Source organism: Trichomycterus rosablanca, chromosome 15 (genome assembly GCF_030014385.1).
Source record: "Trichomycterus rosablanca isolate fTriRos1 chromosome 15, fTriRos1.hap1, whole genome shotgun sequence".
Lineage (NCBI taxonomy): Eukaryota > Metazoa > Chordata > Actinopteri > Siluriformes > Trichomycteridae > Trichomycterus > Trichomycterus rosablanca.
The window spans coordinates 96,124-112,568 of NC_086002.1; the positions used below are offsets into that span (position 1 = coordinate 96,124).

The 16,445-nt window shown below is 46.1% G+C and overlaps 1 protein-coding gene across 1 annotated transcript in view; it reads left to right on the forward strand.

Annotated features, from left to right (window-relative positions):
- gpc6a (glypican 6a) overlaps window positions 1-10,173 on the forward strand; it is a 58,504-nt gene extending 48,331 nt beyond the window's left edge. The window contains exons 5-10 of the mRNA XM_063010801.1: window positions 1,904-2,034; window positions 2,130-2,276; window positions 2,532-2,561; window positions 9,158-9,288; window positions 9,575-9,750; window positions 9,944-10,173. Coding sequence (XP_062866871.1) covers window positions 1,904-2,034; window positions 2,130-2,276; window positions 2,532-2,561; window positions 9,158-9,288; window positions 9,575-9,750; window positions 9,944-10,173 — 845 coding nt within the window. The remainder of the gene's footprint in view (window positions 1-1,903; window positions 2,035-2,129; window positions 2,277-2,531; window positions 2,562-9,157; window positions 9,289-9,574; window positions 9,751-9,943) is intronic.
- The last annotated feature ends 6,272 nt before the right edge of the window (window positions 10,174-16,445 follow it).

The following is a 16,445-nucleotide window of genomic DNA, read 5'->3' on the forward strand; positions in this document are numbered from 1 at the left end:
TACAGTGTGTGTACAGTGTGTGTACAGTGTGTCTACAGAGTGTGTGTACAGTGTGTGTACAGTGTGTGTGTGTACAGTGTGTCTACAGAGTGTGTGTACAGTGTGTGTACAGTGTGTGTGTACAGAGTGTGTGTACAGAGTGTGTGTACAGTGTGTGTACAGAGTGTGTACAGTGTGTGTACAGTGTGTGTACAGAGTGTGTGTACAGAGTGTGTGCACAGAGTGTGTGTACAGAGTGTGTGTGTGTGTAGTGTGTCTACAGTGTGTCTACAGAGTGTGTGTACAGAGTGTGTGTACAGAGTGTGTGTACAGTGTGTGTACAGAGTGTGTGTACAGAGTGTGTACAGTGTGTGTGTGTGTGTAGTGTGTCTACAGTGTGTCTACAGAGTGTGTGTACAGAGTGTGTGTACAGAGTGTGTGTACAGTGTGTGTACAGAGTGTGTGTACAGAGTGTGTGTACAGTGTGTGTACAGAGTGTGTGTACAGAGTGTGTGTACAGTGTGTGTACAGAGTGTGTGTACAGTGTGTGTACAGAGTGTGTGTACAGTGTGTGTACAGAGTGTGTGTACAGTGTGTCTACAGTGTGTGTGTGTACAGTGTGTCTACAGTGTGTCTACAGTGTGTGTACAGAGTGTGTGTACAGAGTGTGTGTACAGTGTGTGTACAGAGTGTGTGTACAGTGTGTGTACAGTGTGTGTGTACAGAGTGTGTCTACAGAGTGTGTGTACAGAGTGTGTGTGTGTGTACAGTGTGTCTACAGTGTGTGTACAGTGTGTCTACAGTGTGTGTACAGAGTGTGTGTACAGAGTGTGTGTACAGTGTGTGTACAGAGTGTGTGTACAGTGTGTGTACAGTGTGTGTACAGTGTGTGTGTGTACAGTGTCTACAGAGTGTGTGTACAGTGTGTGTACAGAGTGTGTGTACAGAGTGTGTGTACAGAGTGTGTACAGAGTGTGTGTACAGTGTGTGTACAGTGTGTCTACAGAGTGTGTACAGAGTGTGTGTACAGAGTGTGTGTACAGTGTGTGTGTACAGAGTGTGTGTACAGAGTGTGTGTACAGTGTGTGTACAGTGTGTGTACAGAGTGTGTGTACAGAGTGTGTGTACAGTGTGTGTACAGAGTGTGTGTACAGAGTGTGTGTACAGTGTGTGTACAGTGTGTGTGTGTACAGTGTCTACAGAGTGTGTGTACAGTGTGTGTACAGAGTGTGTGTACAGAGTGTGTGTACAGTGTGTGTACAGAGTGTGTACAGTGTGTGTACAGTGTGTCTACAGAGTGTGTGTACAGAGTGTGTGTACAGTGTGTGTACAGAGTGTGTGTACAGAGTGTGTGTACAGTGTGTGTACAGTGTGTGTACAGAGTGTGTGTACAGTGTGTGTACAGTGTGTGTGTGTGTAGTGTGTCTACAGTGTGTCTACAGAGTGTGTGTACAGTGTGTGTACAGAGTGTGTGTACAGAGTGTGTGTACAGTGTGTGTACAGAGTGTGTGTACAGTGTGTGTACAGAGTCTGTGTACAGTGTGTGTACAGAGTGTGTGTACAGTGTGTGTACAGAGTGTGTGTACAGAGTGTGTGTACAGTGTGTGTGTGTGTAGTGTGTCTACAGTGTGTCTACAGAGTGTGTGTACAGTGTGTGTACAGAGTGTGTGTGTGTACAGTGTGTGTACAGTGTGTGTGTACAGTGTGTGTGTGTGTGTACAGTGTGTGTGTACAGTGTGTGTACACTGATCCACCCACTGCACTAGAGGTGTGGAGGAACTGGGTTCTGTTAAACACACATAACCAGTCTGGTGGGTTTTTCTTTTGTCCATGATGATGTATGACAGTCACTCACGTGTGTGTGTATGTTTGTGTGTGTGTATGTGTGTGTGTGTATGTTTGTGTGTGTGTGTGTGCGCTGTAGACTCCATGCTCCTGGTAGCTGGCCGGTTGGAGGGACCGTTGAGTATCGAGGCGGTGATGGAGCCGATCGATGTGAAGATCTCTGAGGCCATCACGACTCTACAGGAGAACAGTCCGCACCTCTCGGCCAAGGTTAAACGCACCACGCCCCATAATCACGGTTTGGAACACAGCCATGCTGATGCTGATGCTGGTTGTCATGGTAACAGCGCAGGCTTTATTTGCAGGTGTTTCAGGGTTGCGGTCACCCCAAACCTCTGGCGTCTGGATCGGGTCGGAGCAGCCGCAGTGCTGAGGAAGCGTTTCATGATCGGTTCAGACCGTCCAGCACCGACGATCCTAAACTCTCACACACCTCCGGACTACAGAGACTGGTGAGCACAGCAGCCCTGACCAGGTGTTTGCACTGGACCATCAAAGGACCATCACTGTAGAGACGTCTGTGTAGACGAGATGGTGCTTGTGGTCACATCTGTATCAGTCTCACTGATTAAACTGTTTCTGCTCTGTGGTCCAGCGGTGGTCCAGCGGTGGTCACACACACACACACCCACACGAGTGTAGGTGTTATTAATGTGTTTTATTTTCATCCTTCAGTGTTTTATTTTCTGATCTCTGTGTGTTTTCAGAGGAACGTTTGGAGAACCATGCAGCTCAGTGTAAGCACACACACACACACACACACATACTGTATATACACACATACACACACACCTACATATACACACACACACATATACACACACACACCTACACACACATATATATATACACAAACACACGTACACATATATACACACATACACACACACACCTACACACACATACAGTATATACAGTATATATACACACACACACACACACACACACACACATACACATATACAGTGTATCACAAAAGTAAGTACACCCCTCACATTTCTGCAAATATTTCATTATATCTTTTCATGGGACAACACTATAGACATGAAACTTGGATATAACTTAGAGTAGTCAGTGTACAGCTTGTATAGCAGTGTAGATTTACTGTCTTCTGAAAATAACTCAACACACAGCCATTAATGTCTAAATAGCTGCAACATAAGTGAGTACACCCCACAGTGAACATGTCCAAATTGTGCCCAAATGTGTCGTCGTCCCTCCCTGGTGTCATGTGTCAAGGTCCCAGGTGTAAATGGGGAGCAGGGCTGTTAAATTTGGTGTTTTGGGTACAATTCTCTCATACTGGCCACTGGATATTCAACATGGCACCTCATGGCAAAGAACTCTCTGAGGATGTGAGAAATAGAATTGTTGCTCTCCACAAAGGTGGCCTGGGCTATAAGAAGATTGCTAACACCCTGAAACTGAGCTACAGCATGGTGGCCAAGGTCATACAGCGGTTTTCCAGGACAGGTTCCACTAGGAACAGGCTTCACCAGGGTCGACCAAAGAAGTCGAGTCCACGTGTTCGGCGTCATATCCAGAGGTTGGCTTTAAAAAATAGACACATGAGTGCTGCCAGCATTGCTGCAGAGGTTGAAGACGTGGGAGGTCAGCCTGTCAGTGCTCAGACCATACGCCGCACACCGCATCAACTCGGTCTGCATGGTCGTCATCCCAGAAGGAAGCTGACGCACAAGAAAGCCCGCAAACAGTTTGCTGAAGACAAGCAGTCCAAGAACATGGATTACTGGAATGCCCTGTGGTCTGATGAGACCAAGATAAACTTGTTTGGCTCAGATGGTGTCCAGCATGTGTGGCGGCGCCCTGGTGAGAAGTACCAAGACAACTGTATCTTGCCTACAGTCAAGCATGGTGGTGGTAGCATCATGGTCTTGGGCTGCATGAGTGTTGCTGGCACTGGGGAGCTGCAGTTCATTGAGGGAAACATGAATTCCAACATGTACTGTGACATTCTGAAACAGAGCATGATCCCCTCCCTTCGAAAACTGGCAGTTTTCCAACAGGATAACGACCCCAAACACAACCTCCAAGATGACAACTGCCTTGCTGAGGAAGCTGAAGGTAAAGGTGATGGACTAAACCCAATTGAGCACCTGTGGCGCATCCTCAAGTGGAAGGTGGAGGAGTTCAAGGTGTCTAACATCCACCAGCTCCGTGATGTCATCATGGAGGAGTGGAAGAGGATTCCAGTAGCAACCTGTGCAGCTCTGGTGAATTCCATGCCCAGGAGGGTTAAGGCAGTGCTGGATAATAATGGTGGTCACACAAAATATTGACACTTTGGGCACAATTTGGACATGTTCACTGTGGGGTGTACTCACTTATGTTGCAGCTATTTAGACATTAATGGCTGTGTGTTGAGTTATTTTCAGAAGACAGTAAATCTACACTGCTATACAAGCTGTACACTGACTACTCTAAGTTATATCCAAGTTTTATTTCTATAGTGTTGTCCCATGAAAAGATATAATGAAATATTTGCAGAAATGGGAGGGGTGTACTCACTTTTGTGATACACTGTATATTCACACATACACACACACATATATATATACACACAAACGTACACATATATACTGTATATACACACATACACACACACCTACATATACACACATACACATATACACACACACACCTATATACACACACATACACATATACACACACAGAGACCGAAATATATATACACACACATACAGTATATAGGTGTGTGTGTGTGTATAAGTGTGTGTGTGTGTGAGAGTGTGTGTGTATATGAGTATGTGTGTGAGTGTTATAGATCAGTGTAACCCCTCATCCCCTCCGCTCTGATCCGGGTGGTTCTGTGATCGAGACCCCCTCCGTCAGTATGTAGGTGTGTGAGACCCTGACGGACCCTCAGTACCTGGTTTGGAGACGGAACTGAATGTTAATATTGTTACGGCGCCCCCTTCTGATCAGCTTTATCGATTCAGGATCAATCAGGCCGACGCCCTTCTGTAGGACCAGAGAAAACAGTGATGAGATCATGATGGTGGTGGTGGTGGTGGTGCTGAGGGGGGTGTGGTGGTGGTGCTGAGGGGTGTGTGGTGGTGGTGCTGAGGGGTGTGTGGTGGTGGTGCTGAGGAGGGTGTGGTGGTGGTGCTGAGGGGGGTGTAGTGGTGGTGCTGAGGGGTGTGTGTTGGTGGTGCTGAGGGGGGTGTGGTGGTGGTGCTGAGGGGTGTGTGGTGGTGGTGCTGAGGGGGGTGTGTTGGTGGTGCTGAGGGGTGTGTGGTGGTGGTGCTGAGGGGGGTGTGTTGGTGGTGCTGAGGGGGGTGTGTTGGTGGTGCTGAGGGGTGTGTGGTGGTGGTGCTGAGGGGTGTGTGGTGGTGGTGCTGAGGGGGGTGTGTTGGTGGTGCTGAGGGGGGTGTGGTGGTGGTGCTGAGGGGGGTGTGGTGGTCAAGTCAAGTCAACTTTATTTATATAGCGCTTTTTACAATAGACATTGTCTCAAAGCAACTTTACAAAATCCAGGACCAACAGATACAAAAAACCCCTGTTGAGCAAGCCGAGGGCGACTGTGGCAAGGAAAAACTCCCTGAAAATTACAGGAAGAAACCTTGAGAGGAACCAGACTCAGCAGGGCCCATCCTTCTTGGGTGGCCAGGAGGATACTTTAAATAAATACACGATTTACACAGAGCATACGAACACAGAATTAAATGATCTAAAAGTTATAACTGGTAATAAATAGATAAATAATAATAGAGTTGTTCTTCGCTGTAGTCTTCAATAATGTCTGTAGTGATTTCTTGTCATTCTTGGTGCAATTACTCCAGACCCGTCACGTCCGACAGGAGCAGCATCGTTGTCCCGGCAGTCTCGACTTTAATCCTTAACCTCGGCGGGTGAACAGGTTTCCATCAGAATGCCCTCGGGGTAAAACAACAAAGAATGTAGTTAATAATGTACAATGCTAGTTGAGTAAAACAGTTTTACAGAGAGTTTTAGACTCCGGCAGCCCTAATTATTACAGCAGAACTAAAAGGGAGAGCGAGCAGGTAACAAGGTCATGAAGGCTTTCATAGGACATCAGCGCCCATCTCCCCACCGTCATCAAACCTGAGTGATCGGACAAGAGAGGCAGGACGACAGCAACCCAACATCCCTGATCACCACAAGTTTCTATGACCAAGAACCCCCAAGCTCTGCTCCTTTGTCTATACTAATCAAAAGCCTGAGAAAATAAATATGTTTTCAGTCTAGACTTAAACATTGAGACTGTGTCCGAATCCCGAACAGAGGCAGGAAGATTATTCCAGAGTTGTGGAGCTTTGTAAGAAAATGCTCTTCCACCAGCCGTGATCTTTTTAATTTTTAGGAACTATAAGTAACCCTGCATCTTGTGAACGAAGTGGACGCGCTGGGCTGTAGTGATTAATAAGTTCACTCAGATACTGTGGAGCCAGACCATGTAGCGCTTTATAGGTTAGTAAAAGTATTTTGTAATCAATGCGAAATTTAACTGGCAGCCAGTGTAGAGATGATAGAACAGGAGTAATATGATCAAATTTTTTCGTTCTAGTTAGCACTCGAGCTGCTGCATTTTGAACTAACTGGAGTTTGTTTATGGATCTACCAGAGCATCCAGTTAGAAGAGCATTACAATAATCTAACCCAGAAGTTATAAACGCATGGATCAGTTTTTCAGCATCATTAACAGATAGTATATTTCTTATTTTAGAGATATTACGCAAATGATAGAAAGCAACTCTAGTAATATTATTAACGTGTGTATCAAAGGAGAGATCTGAATCTATTGTGACACCTAAGTTTTTTACATCTGGGCTGGGAGTAACAGAGAACGTGTTTAAGTTTAGCACCAGGTTAGACAACTTGTCTCTTGCAGCTTTAGAGCCAACAAGTAAAACCTCAGTTTTATCTGAATTAAGTAAAAGAAAATTACACGACATCCAGTTTTTTATGTCGTTTACACTTTAATCTTCTATCTTACTGATTGTGTCGGTATCATTTGGTTTGGCTGATATATACAGCTGTGTGTCATCTGCATAGCAGTGAAAGTTTATGCCATGTTTATGAATAATTTCACCTAGTGGAAGCATATAGAGTGTAAATAATAGCGGTCCAAGTACCGACCCCTGTGGAACACCACACTTTACTTTTGTAGTTTCCGAGCATTTATTATTTACATAAACGAATTGCGAGCGGTCAGTCAGATATGATTGAGAAGGGTGTGTTGGTGGTGCTGAGGAGGGTGTGGTGGTGGTGCTGAGGGGGGTGTGTTGGTGGTGCTGAGGAGGGTGTGGTGGTGGTGCTGAGGAGGGTGTGTTGGTGGTGCTGAGGGGGTGTGGTGGTGGTGCTGAGGGGGTGTGGTGGTGGTGCTGAGGAGGGTGTGTTGGTGGTGCTGAGGGGGTGTGGTGGTGGTGCTGAGGGGTGTGTGGTGGTGGTGCTGAGGGGGTGTGTTGGTGGTGCTGAGGGGGGTGTGGTGGTGGTGCTGAGGAGGGTGTGGTGGTGGTGCTGAGGGGGGTGTGGTGGTGGTGCTGAGGGGGGTGTGGTGGTGGTGCTGAGGGGGGTGTGTTGGTGGTGCTGAGGGGTGTGTGGTGGTGGTGCTGAGGGGGTGTGTTGGTGGTGCTGAGGGGGGTGTGGTGGTGGTGCTGAGGAGGGTGTGGTAGTGGTGCTGAGGAGGGTGTGGTGGTGGTGCTGAGGGGGGTGTGGTGGTGGTGCTGAGGGGGTGTGGTGGTGGTGCTGAGGAGGGTGTGTTGGTGGTGCTGAGGGGGGTGTGGTGGTGGTGCTGAGGGGGTGTGGTGGTGGTGCTGAGGGGGGTGTGGTGGTGGTGCTGAGGGGGGTGTGGTGGTGGTGCTGAGGAGGGTGTGTTGGTGGTGCTGAGGGGGGTGTGGTGGTGGTGCTGAGGGGGGTGTGGTGGTGGTGCTGAGGGGGGTGTGGTGGTGGTGCTGAGGAGGGTGTGGTGGTGGTGCTGAGGAGGGTGTGGTGGTGGTGCTGAGGGGGGTGTGGTGGTGGTGCTGAGGGGGGTGTGGTGGTGGTGCTGAGGGGGGTGTGGTATTGGTGCTGAGGAGGGTGTGGTGGTGGTGCTGAGGGGGGTGTGGTGGTGGTGCTGAGGAGGGTGTGGTGGTGGTGCTGAGGAGGGTGTGGTGGTGGTGCTGAGGGGGGTGTGGTGGTGGTGCTGAGGGGGGTGTGGTGTGGTGGTGGTGCTGAGGGGGGTGTGGTGGTGGTGCTGAGGGGGGTGTGGTGGTGGTGCTGAGGGGGGTGTGGTATTGGTGCTGAGGAGGGTGTGGTGGTGGTGCTGAGGGGGGTGTGGTGGTGGTGCTGAGGGGTGTGTGGTGGTGGTGCTGAGGGGGGTGTGGTGGTGGTGCTGAGGGGGGTGTGGTGTGGTGGTGGTGCTGAGGAGGGTGTGGTGGTGGTGCTGAGGGGGGTGTGGTGGTGGTGCTGAGGGGGGTGTGGTGGTGGTGCTGAGGGGGGTGTGGTGGTGGTGCTGAGGGGGGTGTGGTATTGGTGCTGAGGAGGGTGTGGTGGTGGTGCTGAGGGGGGTGTGGTGGTGGTGCTGAGGATGGTGTGGTGGTGGTGCTGAGGGGGGTGTGGTGGTGGTGTTATGGTGGTGTGCAGGTTTGTTCCTGGGATTGAAGCGTTGACGTCATTTTGATCTGCTGTACGTTCGGCTAAGCGCTCATCAGCTTCCTGTAGCGTTATGCTAACGTGCTCTCCGTTATACTCAGCTAGTTTGGGGGGGGGGGGGGGGGGTCAGGTCTCTCTGCTCATGTAGAAACTGGCGTTCACACAGCAGCGCTCAGTCAGAGCAGCGTTAGCACTAGCGCTAGATAAGAACGTCTCTCTGTCTGTAGCGAGGCAGGCGTCGATTTCTCGATGCTAACGGCGCTATCTGCTCTGAACGCGCTGTTTTCCTGTCGTTAAAGCCTCGTTAGCATCTGTCGCTAATGTAAACTGTGAGGAGTTAATGGCGTCTCACACCAGCAAATAAACTCACTTAGGAATAACATTAGCATTGCTAGCAATATGCAGACAGTACACGCAGATGTGGGGGGGGGGGGTGTTTTGCGATAGCGGCGGCGGCGCTGGAATGAAACGAACGTCTCTGCAGCTCCGACTGAGATCAGAAGTTTACATTCATGAATAGGGTTTAAACCACGCCCCAGGGTAGCACTGACACCTCACAGCAAGAAGGTCCTGGGTTCGAATCCCAGGTGGAGCGGTCCGGGTCCTTTCTGTGTGGAGTTTTGCATGTTCAGTTGGAGTGAGCGATGGTTCTCAGACCTCTGAATCTCCTGCTCTCCTCTCTGTCGGCTCTCTGTAGGTTCTGGATCTGAAGCAGAAGCTGAAGCAGGTCAGGAGGTTCTGGTCAGCGCTGCCCGAGCAGATCTGCTCCAGAGAGACTCTGATCGAGCCGGACAGTCAGCAGTGCTGGAACAGTCACACCAAAGGAAGGTAGGAGAGCACCTGGCAGCACTAACAGTCCCAGCACTAACAGTCCCAGCTCTAACAGTCTCTCACTCAGGGCTAAAGGGTGTCTGAGTGTTGAGGTGTTGAGGGTTTCTGGGGGGTTTTGAGGGTGTTGAGATGTTTCCTCTCTCTGAGTGTTAAGATGTTGAGGGTTTTTGAGGTATTTTGGTTTTTTTTGAGGGTGTTGAGATGTTTGATCTCTGAGTGTTTTTGAGGGTTCTGGAGAGTGTTGAGATGTTTCCTCTCTCTGTGTTCCTCGGCCGTTCCTCAGATATTTCCCGGAGGTGGTGAAGGACGGCCTGACCAATCAGCTGAGTAACCCGGAGGTGGAGATGGACGTCACGCGTCCCGACACCTTCATCCGGCAGCAGATCATGGCTCTGAGAGTGATGAGCAACAAACTGAGGAACGCCTACAACGGCAACGACCTCAGCTTCCAGGACTCCAGTAACCTCACCTCTACTTCCTCTACTTCACCTTTATACAGTTAGCATGTGTACATTAGCTGCTGTTAACATGTAGCGGGGTTAGCATTAGCTGCTGTTAACATGTAGCAGGGTTAGCATTAGCTGCTGTTAGCATGTAGCAGGGTTAGCATTTGTGGCGTCTTTGCTAATCCTTGCTGTGATTGGTTCTCCAGGTGATGAGGTCAGCGGCTCCGGCAGTGGGAGTGGCTTCACCACGGAGTTCGAGCTCACGGTGACGGAGGCGCCGGCGGTAGAGGTGGGGCGGAGAGACCAGGCCACGCCCCTCAGACCAGCGTCTGATATAGCCACGCCCCTCAGGCCTGTTAAGGACAAAGCCCCACCCGCTTCCCCCTCAGCTCTGACTCTGCTGCTCACTGTGCTGCTGCTGTTCTGGTGGAGATAATGACGGGACCTGGACTGCTTCTGATTGGTTCTGATGCTGTTAGCTCCGCCCCCTCCGGCTCCTTATAAGGACAGGCTGTGGAACTGAAACTTGGTCCTGCTTGTTTCCAAAGAGAAAAGAAGCGGCGCTGCAGAACCGCCCTCACCGTTATAACAGCAGAGATTCTGACAGAGTCGGAACATCAGACAGAAATAATGAATCTATTTTTATTTTGGGTTTTTATACGCGGCGCCGGAGCAGAAACTTCAATATTTAATTCATTTAGAAGCAGCGTGTTCACCCGGGAAACGTAACTGTATAAATCACAACCGCTTCTGATCCACTGTGAATCCATGACATCATCAATGACTCGCGACCTCATCTCACACGTGACATCATCCCTCACATGACATCATCTCCTACATGACATCAATCACGTGACATCATTTATTACATGTGACATCATCCCTTATGTGACATCATCTCACAAATGACATAATCTCTCACGTGACATCATCCCTCACACATGACATCATCAATCACATGTGACATCATCAATCACATGTGCAACCTGGCAGTGGTGGGGCTTGAACCAGCGATCTTCTGATTACTAGACCAGTACCTTAACCACCAGGCTACAGCTTGCCCATCATTTCATGACATCATCTCTCACACATGACATCATCTCACATGACATCATCTCTCACCCATGACGTCATCTCACATGACTCTATCTCTGACATGACATCATCTCCCACATGACCTCATCTGACGTGACATCACTCTTGTTTATTTGATTATAATCACAGTTGATTTGCTGAATGTTTCCTATAAAAATCTTCCTACATTAAATGTCCCAAAACTTTTGATCTTCAGTATAAACACAGGGGTTTACAAACTTTTACATCCAGCTGTGTGTGAGGAGAGAATCTCACCGAAACGTTTCTCCTCTACAGCGACACGCTGAGAAATAGCAGCTTATTATTTATTTATTCTTATTATTGTTGTTGTTATTTATTATTATTTATTATTATTGTTGTTATGTATTAGTATTTATTATTATCATTTATTTATTATTATTATTATTGTTTATTAATTATTTATTTATTATTTATTAATTATTAAATTTTTTATTATATTATTATTATTATTTATTCATTCATTATTTATTTATTATTATTATTATTTATTAATAATTATTTATTATTAATTATTATTACTTATTATTATTATTACTCATTATTCATTTATCATTATTATTTAGCGTGTGTATTTTTTAGTTTTTTCTTGATTTATTGATGTTAGAAGATTATTAAGGAACTGAAATGAAAATGAACTTTTTATATTTTATAATTTTCACATCAGAACTTCTTCAGCTCCATCACCGCACCTTCTCCGTGTCTACAGTCCTTAATTTGATCTGATTTAGAAACGCACCACTAGTGTGGGACTAGAACCCACAAACCTCTTTGCAGATCAGCATGATTCTGCAACTCTCACTGAAACCACTGGATCTAAAATCAGGAGCTTTTGGTTCAGGAGCTTTTACAGCATCAACCAACAAAACCAACAATTAGAATAAAAGAACCATCAGCACGTTCCTGCTGGAGATTCCTGCTCTAGAACCTGATCAGTGTCTCTTATCTCAGTCTTCTGTGATCCTTCATTTCTTTCTAAAGCTCTAGAACCATCAGCACGACTCCAGAAGGTACAGTGCAGCTCTGGAGTATCGTTATTACGACTCCAGAATCTCATTATTCTCCAGAATTTGGTGCTTCTGTGTGGGTTCTCTCGAAAACTTCCTCCCAAACCTCAGTGTGACTACAGAATCTGATCTAGAACCCTCAGCATGGTTCTTGTTTAACCTCTGGAGGAACTCTCACGGTGGTTCTGGTTTAACCTCTGGAGCTGGATTGTTGTGAGGAACCCTCAGCGTGGTTCTACTGTAGAATCATGACGTGTTGATGTTTATAATGATGTCTACACTTCCCACAAAGCTGTGTGTTGTTCCAGAACCTTCAGGGTTCTCCAGGATCTCGGTTTGTGGTTGTGAGGTTCTAGATCGTGACACGACTTTCATTTTATTTCTGAAATACCTCACGAATGGTAACGTGGGTCTGAGTCTGGACGTTTCTGGTTTAGAAGCTCTGGTGTGTTTCTACAGCTTAATGGTTTCCAGTTTCTCCACACCACCGTCCTACAGACCCCCCCACCTCACCTCACCCCTGCCCCCCATCATGCTGCTGCTTCCGTCTGATTGCACTTTTTTATTTGATTGAACGATCAGATTGATCTGCTGCTTTATGGTTTCCCATGATGCACTTTGCTGCTGGATGAGTAAGTGAGTGGTGGTGGTGGTTAGAGAGTTTACAGTCAGGGGTGCTGAAGGATGGGGGGGGGCAGACATGCCTTACAGACGTTCTTTCCTATTAAAGTCAGAATGAGTTCTGATCTGAGCTGAATGTTCATTTTCTTACTTCTGTAAAGAAATTAAAATAATAATAAACTTTATACTAAACCTTCTCCTGTCTGTCCAGTTTCTTCAGCGAAGCGTCCAATCAGAGTCTAGTACCATTGAGTCTGATACACTACAGGCAGTAAATGTATACCCACAGAGTTCATGTGTGTGGTAGGTGTGACTTATAAAATAATACTAGTGTGTTAAGGTTCAGTGTTTCTAATAAATAAACAAGTAAAAATAAGCATTTAGTGTTTAATATGAATAATTATAAACCATCTCTTACAATAAATAAATAAAAATAATATCAATATAATAATAAATATAATAATACAAAAAAATATATTAATAATAATAATAAATATAATAATGATAAAAAATAAGAATATTTTTTCTTATAAAAATAAGAAACATAATAATAAAAAAGAAATAATAAATATAATACATACAATAATAATAAAGGTATAGTAATAGTAAAAATAAAAAATTAAATAATAAATTTAAATATAATAAAAAAACAATATTTATTATTATAACAACAATATCAATATAATAATAATTATAATAATAATAATTTTTTTCAAAATGTTTTTAAATAAAGTACTCAATATTACTCACTGTTACTCTCTCACCTGATGAAAAGTTGCTGCTTCAGGGCATAATAATAATAATAATAATAATAATAAATATAATAATAATAATAATAATAATAAATATAATAATAATAATAATAATAATAAATATAATAATAATAGTAACAATAATAATCGTGTTTTTGAATGAACTTGTTTTGCTTTTAAACATTTTAAACCTTTAATAAAATAATTAGCTGCTAACATTCAGTCGTTATTAAAAACCTCTTCAGCTCCGTCATCGCACGGCTCCAGCGCTTCATTAGCGTGTTAGCGCTTCTTGTAAACATGATCTATTATCTGATTACGCTCCAGAATTTATTTTTAAATTCCATTAGCATGAAAACGTAGCGGATGTAGCGCGTGCTGAAAAAGCTAATTTATTATTGTGATTGTTCTTGCTAACCTTTCATTAGCATTATTACCTCAGTGTTTATGACATTTCAGAGAGAGAAAAGAAATTTTACACCTAACAGTAATTTAATCTGTTCCAGAAAAGTCAGGACGGGGGCATGTTCCCCACTGTGTTCCCCTGTGTTCTCCCTGTGTTCCCCACTGTGTTCCCCCGTGTTCTCCACTGTGTTCCCCCGTGTTCTCCCTGTGTTCTCCACTGTGTTCCCCCGTGTTCTCCCTGTGTTCCCCCTGTGTTCCACCCTGTGTTCTCCCTGAGTTCCACCCTGTGTTTCTCCTGTGTTCCCCCCTGTGTTTCTCCTGTGTTTCTCCTGTGTTCCCCCTGTGTTTCTCCTGTGTTTCTCTTGTGTTCCCCCTGTGTTTCTCCTGTGTTTCTCCTGTGTTCCCTCCTGTGTTTCTCCTGTGTTCCCCCTGTGTTCCCCCCTGTGCTTCCCCTGTGTTTCTCCTGTGTTTCTCCTGTGTTTCTCTTGTGTTCCCCCTGTGTTTCTCCTGTGTTTCTCCTGTGTTCCCTCCTGTGTTTCTCCTGTGTTCCCCCTGTGTTCCCCCCTGTGCTTCCCCTGTGTTTCTCCTGTGTTCCCCCCTGTTTCTCCTGTGTTTCTCCTGTGTTCCCCCTGTGTTTCTCCTGTGTTCCCCCCTGTGTTCCCCCCTGTGTTTCTCCTGTGTTCCCCCTGTGTTTCTTCTGTTCCCCCTGTGTTCCCCCCTGTGTTTCTCCTGTGTTTCTCCTGTGTTCCCCCTGTGCTTCTCCTGTGTTCCCCCCTGTGCTTCTCCTGTGTTTCTCCTGTGTTTCTCCTGTGTTTCTCCTGTGTTCCCCCCTGTGTTTCTCCTGTGTTTCTCCTGTGTTCCCCCTGTGTTTCTCCTGTGTTCCCCCTGTGTTCCCCCCTGTGTTTCTCCTGTGTTTCTCCTGTGTTCCCCCTGTGCTTCTCCTGTGTTTCTCCTGTGTTCCCCCCTGTGTTCCCCCTGTGTTTCTCCTGTGTTCCCCCCTGTTTCACCTGTGTTCCCCCTTGTGTTTCTCCTGTGTTCCCCCTTGTGTTTCTCCTGTGTTCCCCCCTGTGTTTCCCCTGTGTTCCCCCCTGTGTTTCTCCTGTGTTTCTCCTGTATTCCCCCGTGTTCCCCTGTGTTTCTCCTGTGTCCCCCCCTGTGTTCCCCTGTGTTTCTCCTGTGTTCCCCCCTGTGTTCCCCCTTCCCCCTTTCCTCTTTATCACAGAGAACTTGAAGTCCATTTTTCCTGAAAAACAGCTGAACCATGGCCACCTCATCTGACCACAGCACATGTGTCCACTGTCTTTTGGTCCATCTGAGATGAGCTCAGGCCCAGAGAACTCTGCTGTTTTTCTGTATAGAATTCTGTATAGAATGCATTTCCTGATGCAGCGGAGGCCTGTGTTAGGTGACAACAATTTTCTGAAGTGCTACCGAGCCCATTTGACTACATTTATTACAATGGCATGGCGTCTCATTTACATTTTCAGCATTTAGCAGACACTTTTATCCAAAGCGACTTACACAATGAGCTGAACACGATGCGCAATTGAGGGTTAAGGGCCTTGCTCAGGGACCCAACAGTGGCAACTTGGTCGTTGCAGGGCTTGAACCGGCAACCTTCTGTTTACTAGTCCAGTACCTTAACTACTGAGCTATCACTGCGTCTCAGGGCTCAAAGGTCACCACCATTCCTGCTCTACACAGAGATCTCTCCATGTTCTCTAAATCTGTTCACAATATCATGGACAGTAGATGGTAAAAGACTAAATCATTCACAATCTCACATTAACAAATGTTCCTTTTGAACTGACTGAGTCTCTGATGAAGTTTGGAACACAGTGATGAGCCATGGAACCCTTCAAACACTGGAACTTGGTGGAGTTGCTGCATGGATGGTTGATCTTCTTACAGGTTCTCCCATCTCCACAAGGATACTCTGGAGCTGTCAGAGTGACCCTCGGGTTCCTGCTCAGTCCCTGATTGCTCAGTTTGGTCGGGTGGCTTCAGGTCTAGGAAGATTTTTGGTGGTTCCAAACTTCATCCATTTCTGAATGATGGAGGACACTGTGCTCTTTGGGATGTGTAAAGCTGCAGAAATGTTTCTGGACCCTTCTCCAGATCTGTGCCTCGATACAATCCTGTTTCTAAGGTCTGCAGATCATTCCTTTGACCCCCCATGGCTTGGAGTTTGCTCTGATATGCACTGTCGACTGTGGGACCTTATATAGGGAGGTGTTGGTGATCTCTAATCATGTCCAATCAATAGAATTGACCACAGGTGGACTCCAATTAAACTGTAGAAACATCTCCAGCAGTATCAGTATCAGTGAGAACAACATGCTCCTCAGCTCACTTTTGGGTGTAAGATCAGAGGGTGTGCACACTCGTGTACATATGATATTTTAGATTTAGATTTTTAATAAATCAGCACAAACGTCTAAAAAGCTGCTTCACTTTGTCATTGTGTAGAATTTTGTGTAGAATTTTGTGTAAAAGATGAACTCGAATGAGTAACGTAATAAAATGTAGAGAAGGGGGGGGGGTACAGACTCTCGACTGTATATATACATTTATATTTATATATTAATTTGGATCAGATCGTGTCGTTCCCTCACTGTAATAATGAAGCTGAATCTCTCGGAGCTGAAATCATTATTTTATATTATTTTCTCTCTGTTCTGTCCGAGCGTCTGCAGTGGAAGTGAAATGAGATTCATGAGCGTTTTATCTTCATTACCTGGAGAGAAGATCTTCTGCCCTCAGCTTCTACACAATGATTCAAACCCACCTTCATCAGGTCGTCTCTGCAG